Genomic DNA, 10,252 nt, shown 5'->3' with positions numbered 1-10,252 from the left:
AGAATTCACACCCCACAGAATTCACACCCCTAGAATTCACATCAAATAAAATTCACATCTCATTTTTACTATTTATTCCCCTTTGCAGAATTCACACCCACTTGCAAAAATTCACACCCCTTGAATTGACACTCATTTGCAAGAATTCACACCCGTTTGTACTATTCACGCCCTCAAAATTCTGGGTAAATTATTTGTGTAAATTCTTGAATGTGTGAATTTGGCCCCAATACACCATTTGCAAAATTCACACGCCTTTAAAGATTCAACCTTGCTAGCACTACATACACTTACACACCCGCACTCACATGAGTGGTGGGTCCCACACACACTTGAGGGTGAGTGTGTATTTGGGTGTGTAAGTGTATGTGGTACTAGAATTATTGTTAAAGATTCAATTTCACATCCCCAAATTTCACATATCAATTTACACTAAAAAATACACAATTCACATTTGTAAATCAACTTGATATTTAATAAAGTAAGCTAAAAATGACCAAAAAAAAAAACTAGAAGTACAAAGGGTTCTTTGCAAAATTCACAGCCCAACTATTCACACGCCTTACACTATTCACACCATGTTTCATTCTTTGGGTGTGTGAATTTTTGAAGATGTGAATTCAAAAAGAGGTGATACAAAATTCACATCTAGATGTAAACAATATTAAAGAGAAAATCAATTTATATGAAAACAAACAATTTAGCTCATTTATTACAAATTTAAGTGGATTTTAGGTGTGAATTCTCTCTCTCTCTCTCTCTCTCTCTCTCTCTCTCTCTCTCTCAATTCAAATGAAAGGATTACAGAAATTCTGATGATAGCCACGATGAAGAAGAAGATGCTATATCTCTCTGTGATTTTCCAATCACAGCGAATAACAATCAAACAGCAGCAATGATCAGAAAATCAAACAAAATGCAATGGAAGCCCCGGAGAGATCCTCGATCATCCTCCAAATCCCACCACAGTGGTGCGGCACCTCCGCCACTCTCCCTAGTCGTAACTAAAAACTACATCGAAGACACCGCCGAGCACATGCCCCTGTCCCGCCTCGCCGAGTCCAAGCTCCAGTCGGCCGCTGCCATCATCCTCCACTCCCTCTCTTTCCTCCCACACACCGCTCGCCGCCTCCACCCGTGGTAGCTCGTCCTTTTCCTCGGCTCCGCTGACCGATCTGTCGACTCCTCCCTCGCCTCGCCGTTGAACTCCACCGCCTCATCCACGTCTACGTGTCGCGGAGGTGGCGGATACAGTCATGATGCTCTTTCTAAGGCTGCTTCATCGCACTCACCTGCTTTCTCGCCCATCGTATTTGCGGGTGAGGCGAGGATTTTAGGTACCTGACATAAAACAGGGCTTCTATGGATAGGGTTAGACATTGGGTGGGGTTGGATGGGTACACGGAGACAAAACTGGGCCGGCTTCGAAGAACTCCTAACAAAATTTGAATTCAGGCCTCATGAGAAAATCAGTAGGGGTTCTTACTGGCCGGCCCTTATTTGTCACAATCTACCTGTCCAAGCCCATAACATGTCGAGTCTATTCCGCATAAGTCCTGTTTTGTAACTACCGAAAATACCTTCATATACAGCGTTTAGATTGAAATAGGATTGATTGGTTCAGTTTAGTACTACAAGAAAACACGCCGCATCTCAACCTTCGATAACTCACAACTTGTCATTTCCCCAAATCTCAGTATGCTTATAAAATAGTGTACATAGAACACAATTTCCGACCACTAGGATCATGATACCAATTCAATAGTAAAATTTCGAATTCAGGCATCACAAGAAAATCAGTATTACAAAGTAGTGTATATAAAATACCATTTCTGACCTCTAGGGTCATGATACCAATTCAATAGTCAAATTTCGGCATACAAAGTACTGTACATAAAACACAACTTCCGTCCTCTAGGATCATGATACCAATTCAATAGTAAAATTTCGAATTCGGGCATCACGAGAAAATCAGTATTACAAAGTAGTGTACAGAAAACACCATTTCTGACCTCTAGGATCATGATGAGTTGTGCCACACACAGAGACTCACTGTGCATAGATTCTACACAGATCACGACATAGGGCACATTAAGGATCCCACACAAACGATCCGAGCCATTTTCATTAAATTTAAAATATTTTTTCAAGTGCTTCCGCGAAAAATCTGCTCAACATAGTAACTCTAATTGCTAAATCCAATCATATAGGTTTCCATTCAGATTTTAGGATCTTGAGCTGTTTTTTCGCGGCGACACTTGAAAAATATATTTTAAATTTAATGAACGGCAATGATCGTTTGTGGAGGCCCCGTAGTGGGCCCCACGGAGCCGTTTGTGCAGGATCTGCGCACAGTGTGTGTCTGCATGGGTAGAATTTCCTGGTTCATCATATACCTATTCAATGACAAATTTAAACTTTTTTTCCCAACACAAGTTGAAAGCAATAGATAGGGGAATTCAACAAGGAGAGGATTGAGCAGAAGAAGAAGGAGGTTGAAGAGTCCAGCCATTGGGTACCACGAGGGGGGGTTGGTTGTAGTACACCACACATGGGCTTTCATGGTTGTGCATTCCATCGTACGTTGTTATCACGTAGCTTGGATCCTCGCCGTCCCTTTCCACCCTCTTCTTCACGTTGCAGCCGCCGCTCGCACATTTGTAATAATTCCTGTTCATAATTGTGCGTTTTATTTTTTCAGTTTTAGTACAAAATCCAACGTAAAACACTAGCGCGGAAATACACGCCTTTCTTGAGTATGTACGGTATGGACCCTTTCATTCATAGTAATATACTGTATTTAGGAAAACGAAATGAACATGAGTACATGTATGAGGTTACATACACCTTTGGGATCCGTTTTGGGTACCACAAAGCTGATACGAGTCGCTCATTTCTGTTCAAAATATGTTGTTTGGGGTCATAGGCTAAATTCTGAAGCAAAATTAGATATCTCGTGAATAGTAGCTCTTACCAGTATCCAAATAAAGTAATATTTTATAAAAACCCTAAACAACATGTTTACAACAAAATGAGCAGCTCGAAACATCTTTTTTTGTGGGACCCAAAACGGATCCCAAAGGCTCTCGGGGGTACGTACCCCATGTATGTACTCATAGCACGGTTGGTTGGAACTTAGAAAAATTTCAAAACATCAATCTCAAATTCATAGCTTCTGGAAAAAAAAAAAAAAAAAAACTGCTCATAACATAAAGTAAAAAATGTCATGAATTCAAAGGGTCATATCTTATACACGCAAATACATGTATATATTGTAGAATTTCCTTTAAAAATATCAACCTAATCATGAGGCTTATATATGCTCGTCTTTATCAACTTTTGTCACGTACCACTTTACATATAGATGTGATCTCTTTCTGCCTGGCTACGATTGTGTAACAAACAATCTAACAGTCCCATCTCGTGTCATGCATGATGCATGTACTTCTACAATCAACAACCCGACTAGCTGCACAGCAAATGTGCACAGTGTACGGTGTGAGACGCACTACAAATCTCACACAAATAATTCTAGCCATTCACTAAATGTAAAATATTATGTTTGATGGCCATCGCAAAAAAATTAGCTCAATCCAATTTTATAGATGCTCGATCCAATCATCTAACTTTTCATTCAGATTTCAGAATTTTGAAGTGTTAAATGATTGGATCAAGCATCTATAGGTATTGAATTGAGCTAATTTTTTTCGGAGATCCTCGAAAAAATATTTTATATTTAATGAACGGCTCGAAACTTGAGTGGATCCCATGCCGTGATCTGTGCACATTTGCTGTGCAGTAAGACTTTATGTACAATCAAATAATTGATTTCTGGTACAATCATTAATGTAACCTAGGAGACGTACAAGCAAAGTAGACCTAGTGAAATGGTATATGTGGTCACAAGCAATTCAAGTTGGATGAATGGTATGCCCTAATTTACATAATTCACGTGCGGGTGTGTTAGCAGAAATATAAAAGTGTCTTTAAAATACATCCCAAACAACCCGAATTCACGAGAGCAATGATTGAGTGCGCGAGCGTAGTGCGAAGATCGAGAGTGAAAGCGTATAATATTTTGAAGAATTATGTGACGGTATGCCCAAGGAATATTACGAAATAATAGGCCTAGGAACTACTGTATAATTAAAGAAGCATTAACTAATCTTTACTTTCAAAACCGTCTCTTTTTAAAAAAAAAAACCATATTTGTCCCCAATGCCAAAAATGTTTTTTACTACTAAATGCGTAAACTCAACTACATCATAAAGCCTCAAATAACATTCGAAGTTATCTTTCGGTGGTCTCTTGCTCTTTTCATGATGATCAATCTCTCTCTCTCTCTCTCTCTCTCTCTCTCTCTCTACCATTTCATTTAGCAACTTTTGTCACTTTTAATGATTTCTTCGATTCATTTTTTTTTTTTTAATCTTTCGGTGGTCTCTCGCTCCTTTGCCACTTTCTCTCACTTTCATACAAATCCAATACATGTGATTCTTGTTAACTTTACATACAATTTTTTTTTTAATCGACAAAAGTCATTAACTGCACTATTGATGCTGTTGGACCGAAGACCTATTGACTTAACTTTACAGTATTGATCTCTCTAAAAAGAACTACTATATATTCTCTATTTCTTTTTTTTGTTAATTGTTTTGTTAGATTCCAAGCTCTTTAAACTTTAAAGTGACATCGCTTTTATGATCATTCTTCTAGACTAAGCTTGTGTTGTTGCTCTCTTGGATTTCAATTCAAATTTGTCCTACATTTTCTGATAAAAAAGAGGATACCTAAACTAAGCCACACAAGTACGTACAGAGAGAAGCCTGCACTGTTAAATTAGTAACGAATCTAAAGATGGTAATGGACCTGAACGGATGGATACCCATACCCAAAACGATATGCACCGATCAGTACAGTTTTTATCCTATCTTTTAACTGCGGGTTCAGTATTGATAAGCAATTTGAAAAAAAATTCGGTGTGTTTCTGTTGGATTCATCTTCATACAAAAAATTGATCGATCTGAACCGAAAAATCCTGAACAACCCCAATACTGATCCAATCGCATGGAGCCAAACTAAATGAAAATTTTAAAAAGTTTTTCAGTAACCATTTGGTTCATCTCAACAAAACTGAAATAAGTTCAGTCCAATAACATTTTCAAAAAACTAGATATGATAATGGTCCATCGAATTAGAGTTTTTTTTTTTTACACAGAACATTTTGTCATTAAACTACGCACTAATATATCCAAATTTTGCACACATTGAACGGTTCGGATCATAAAAATTTAATCGAAAACTATGAGATTGAGATTTAAGGTGTGTTTTTGGGTGTCCCTTGACGATTTCTCGCGAGTACCCTTAAAATCACGTTCTGATCACATTGAGCGGCTCAGATCATCGAAATCTGATCGGGAAAGCCGAGAAATGGGAAGGTCCGCATATAAGGTCCTTATCTTAATATCCTTATCTGAAGATTTATATATATATATATATATATATATATATATATCAATCTTTATCCAGTGAGGGATCCCACACGATTTTACTGTGCGGACATCACTTTCCCGATCAAATTTTTATGATTTGAACTGCTCAAAGTGATCAGAATGTGATTTTAAGGGTACCCCCGAGAAATCGACAAAAAAGATGACCGGGAAGGGCTTGATCGGAGCAGTTTTTATTAAATGATTTAATAAAAAACTGCTCAAATCAAGCCCTTCCAGGTCATTTTTTTATTGATTTCTCGCGGGTACCCTTAATCACGTTCTACACACTTTGAGCGGCTCAGATCATCGAGATTTGCTCGAAAAATGGGAGGTCCGCAAGGTAGAGCCGTAAAGGATCCCTCACTGGATAATATATATATATATATATATATATATATATATATATATATATATATACACACAGTCCGGTTCCGGTGAGGGATCCCGCACTTTCTTACGGTGTTGGACTCCCCTTCTCGATTGAATTTCAATGATCCGAGCTGCTCAAAGTGATCAGAACGTGATTTTAAGGGTCCCCACGAGAAATCAGGAAAAAAAATGACTGTGAAGGGTTTCATCGGAGCAGTTTTCATTGAACGATTCAAAAAAAACTACTCGGATGAAGCCCTTCCCGATCATTTTTTTTGCTGATTTCTTTCAGGAGACCCTTAAAATCACGTTCTACACACATTGAACGGATCGAATTTTCAAAATTTGATTGGAAAAATGAGAGTCCCGCATTTTAACAAAGTGATGGATCCCTCCCTTGATCCGTGGTGTGTGTGCGTGTGTGTGCGCGCGCGCGCGTGTGTGTGTGTGTATATATATATATATATATATATAAGTAACGTAGAAACAACCTTACAACCAAGCCACTAAATAGACCCGACTGCGCAATCCAAATCTTTGGAGATGCTAGCGCGGTCACACTAGTCACGGCCCCCTATTTACTACAAGGTACTCATCTTGTGAAAAATTGAACTCCAAATCTTGAGGAGTACTCCCAAAACTTGGACATCCACTTGAACCATAACCGTAACCTTTGGAGATGCTAGCGCGGTCACACCAGTCACGGCCCTCTATTTACTACAAGATACTTACCTTGTGAAAAATCAAACTCCAAATTTTGAGGAGTACTCCCAAAACTTGGACATCCACTTGAACCGTAACCGTGGGTGTGTTATGCACTACTATATTATTAACAGTACTATTCGGTGGGTGGCGGCTGGCGGGCTGCCTCTATATGAGAGGGCCACCTGATTCAAGACAGTGTCATCCTAAGCCACACAAATTAAATAGAAACATATAGTACTAAAGAATTACTCCTATATAGGACGAGCGTCTAAATCCGGGTGCGTTGAGAGCCTTTCAAGTTTTGTCTCCCCAAGTTGCATGTTTTTTTTTTTTTTTTTATCATGTTGTCTGCTACTCCTCACTGGGACCAGGCTCTAAATATATATTGGCATGTGTTTATATTTACAAGTTGATCGATAGTATGTAATAGGAGTGGGTATCGTGTTCGTGTTCATGTCGTGTCAGAATTTTTTTAATCCTAACCCGGCGTGTTTGGCTTTTTATATTCTCGTGTCGTATCATATTCTTGTTTTGTGTGAAAAATAATTGACCTAAATTCACTAACTTCGTGTTGGATTCTTGTGTCGTTTCGAAAATTTCCACTCATAATATGTTTGTACTTACGTACACTCCAATTTGAATAATACAAGTTGTATTTTGACATAGATATATTGATAATAGAACTGTATGTGTCCCGATCCCCCGAATTTTAATGTATCGTTTGTTAAGTTTTTAAAAATAAAATATTACTTCTGTCGATAGAAATAAATAAATTAGAGTGTTATAGCTCGATACCCATGACCAAATGCATGCATAATCAAATAGGACAAGACAAAGACAGCTACGGTCTATTGTGCATGCCAGCAGGTTATGCAGCGATGTAACAATAGGTTTGATGTTGGGAATAAAAATTTTATTCAAACCGTTCATTTTGCTCCGCTCACTATTACGTGTGGTGAAAGAAGACATGCTTTTGTCTTGAAAAAAATTTAACGCATACTAGGAATAGACAAAATTTCAAGAAGAATGTGCTTTCTTCGTGTATATATAGTACTAATGTCCAATAAGGGTATTTTTTTTGCACTTGTGACACCCAGACTCCGTTCCGTTAATGTTTTTATTTTTAAGTACGAATTTTTTGTTTTACGAGACAGATCACTCTCTCGTACAATACATCACATTTAATTTAAAAAATAAATATACTTACTTGTATTAGTGGAACGAGGCCAGTAAGCTAAACAAAATGTATAGTCGATATCACTTTTGTGGGCTCTAATGGGCTACTTTATGTGTCAAGTGTCAACCCAGGGTTGTTGTGCCTCAAATACAATAAAGATATTCTACTATTGATCATCTAATGATAAATGTTATTTATTAGACGCTTTTGCATTTTAAATTGTTAATTAAACTTCATTAATTTAGGGGGAAAAAAGTTATGAAAGGGAGTTGATCAAAGAGGCCCTAGCTAGGGCGTGATTCTCACTCATGGCTGGGTCAGCCATTGATAGAGGCCCTAGCTAGGGTGTAATTCTCACTCATGGCTAGGTCAGAAATTCTATCCCGCCGCTGCTGGATCGTGTCATAGTTAAATTTTCGATTGATTAATAAATCTTTGAAAATGATTATAAAGATCCAAAGGATGGATCGTGACATAGTTGGTTAAACAAACAACAATATCTTAATTGAAAGTTAAACTTAATTAAAAAAAACCCTCCATTAGTGAATATAATATGGGAGTCATTTCAATTAAATAAAACCCTATACTTAAGTGTGGCAATTATCCATAAGATGATGAAGTAGATGACTGATTAATACTCCATTATGAAGATTAATTAATCACGTACTACTATTTCAGCAAAAGCTCTCTCTCTCTCTCTCTCTCTCTCTCTCTCTCTCTCACTCTCTCTCTCTCTCTCTCTCCATGCGATGACTCGAAGCTGGCTAGTACTGAAATATGAAACTAGCTATCTCATCTCACTTGAGCTACTCATCCACTCTACGACAGCTTGAACGTGACTTTTATGCTTTTTTCTCTTCTTTTGTTTTTAAGAGAAGGATATACGTAATTTTGGATTTCGATATCGACTATACTATATAGTACATATAAATATATATGTTAGAAATTCAATAAAAACCGAATTTATTTTTAGACTACTAACAAATTAATAATTCCTACTGCCCCGTTGATTTTGCAGTTGCCGTGTTTTTGGTGAAATGAAATTATTTATCAAAAATAAATAAAAATACTCCGGTTCAAATATTGAACTTAACCAGTACGAAATAATAAAGTAAAAGCTAAAACACAAAGATATATATCAATTATTTGGTACGGTCATGATAATTGATAAATGATAGTAATTAAGTAATTACGGAGGAGTATATTGTTTACCTTGGATTTGGGCTGTTCTTAACCATCTTCTTCCCATACTTTCTCCACTTGTATCCGTCGTCCATTACCTCTAAATCAGATTTCGTTCTGAAAGCAACCCTACTCCCCGCTTGATCCGCCTTGCCTTTCCTCCCCCCGTTTTTATTCCTGCATCGAATCAAACCACGAAAGAAAAACTTTAGTTTTTGAGGTCGGAGGTACCCTCGATGAACATTGCGTTCCCGATATCGTCGCGTAACAATGAAATGTAAGTAGATCACATATATTTGGCCGAGAATGATTTGATCACGTGCATGTTACTGTGTGTCGATGGCGAAGCGCCGGCGGATTCCATAGATCCGTCGATGACATTATCGGAGGAAGCCAAGTTCTCTGGCGAACCTTCTTCGGCCGAGCCATCATCGAGCAGGAGAAAATCGGAGAACTCGAACTCCGGCAACGCATCAAAGTTATCGGAGAAATGAGTGTCGCAAGGGTTAGGGTTTTGAGGGTGATGGTGGTCGTGATCCATTGTTAGGAAGTCTTAGAGAGAGAGAAAGAGAGAGAGAGAGAGAGAGGAGCAAGCAAGATAAAAGTTGTCTGGGCGTGCGTTTTATTTTAATATTATTTTAGTGATTTCTTGGGGCTGCACCTTCGTGGACGTTTTCCTGGCACATACAATGAAGATGCTTTGCACTGACACGTGCTGATTCTTGATTGGATACAATGATGTCATCGGATGACGTAAGAAAATTCGCTTTGTGACGTCTGCCAGGGTTTTTGCTGTCCACTTATTGATTGATTCATATCCACAAGTATGTGGCCTTTGTGTATTGGGGTCGAAATCGCATTTTGGTCCTAATTTCTATCCTCTTAGCTTGTTTGGATTTCTAACGGGCTCCGGTTACGATACTTCCAAGTAGTTCAATAATCATAATAGTTACTACAAAAAATACAGGATGTGTTAGTATTAACCATACTTATGGCCATTCAGTAGAAAATTGTATCTACTGAGGGTGTGTTCGTACTTATTTTTTCGGATGCTATTGTCAATGTTCAAATTTTTAGAAACTACTATCATTTGTCTTGATGAGAGTGTTGCATCCATAGATTTTGGTTACACAATATTACTCTTTGCGACAGTTTTAAAAACAAACCTACGAATGCAATGTTGAATGCCACAAAAGAGACTTAATTGAAATTCTTCCTAAGATCAATTAATTTTAGGAGATATGATGGAAAATGGATCTGACATAGAGCAATCGGAAAGATATACGATATTATGACCAAAAGCCTTAAAAACGTTCATTAAAGAAAA

The 10,252-nt window shown here is 37.8% G+C and overlaps 1 protein-coding gene across 1 annotated transcript; it reads right to left on the bottom strand.

Annotated features, from left to right (window-relative positions):
- Positions 1-1,816: 1,816 nt before the first annotated feature.
- Positions 1,817-9,557, bottom strand: LOC131303275 (probable WRKY transcription factor 51). The gene is made up of 3 exons (XM_058330069.1): positions 9,249-9,557; positions 8,956-9,102; positions 1,817-2,670 (listed from the first exon to the last, which is right to left on the bottom strand). Exons 1-3 carry the CDS (start codon positions 9,464-9,466, stop codon positions 2,460-2,462), a joined length of 576 nt encoding a protein of 191 aa, XP_058186052.1. The 5' UTR covers positions 9,467-9,557; the 3' UTR covers positions 1,817-2,459.
- Between the last annotated feature and the right edge of the window lie 695 nt (positions 9,558-10,252).

The sequence above is a fragment of the Rhododendron vialii genome, chromosome 10a, assembly GCF_030253575.1.
Source record: "Rhododendron vialii isolate Sample 1 chromosome 10a, ASM3025357v1".
NCBI lineage: Eukaryota > Viridiplantae > Streptophyta > Magnoliopsida > Ericales > Ericaceae > Rhododendron > Rhododendron vialii.
This window is presented reverse-complemented; position numbering and strand designations above follow the sequence as displayed.

Coding starts and splice junctions, on each gene's coding strand:
- LOC131303275 (XM_058330069.1), bottom strand. CDS start 9,466: ATGGATCACGACCACCATCACCCTCAAAACCCTAACCCTTGCGACACT. Junction 9,103..9,248: donor CCATCGACACACAGTAACAT/GCACGTGATCAA, acceptor GATTCGATGCAG/GAATAAAAACGGGGGGAGGA. Junction 2,671..8,955: donor AAGAACAGCCCAAATCCAAG/GTAAACAATATA, acceptor AATTATGAACAG/GAATTATTACAAATGTGCGA.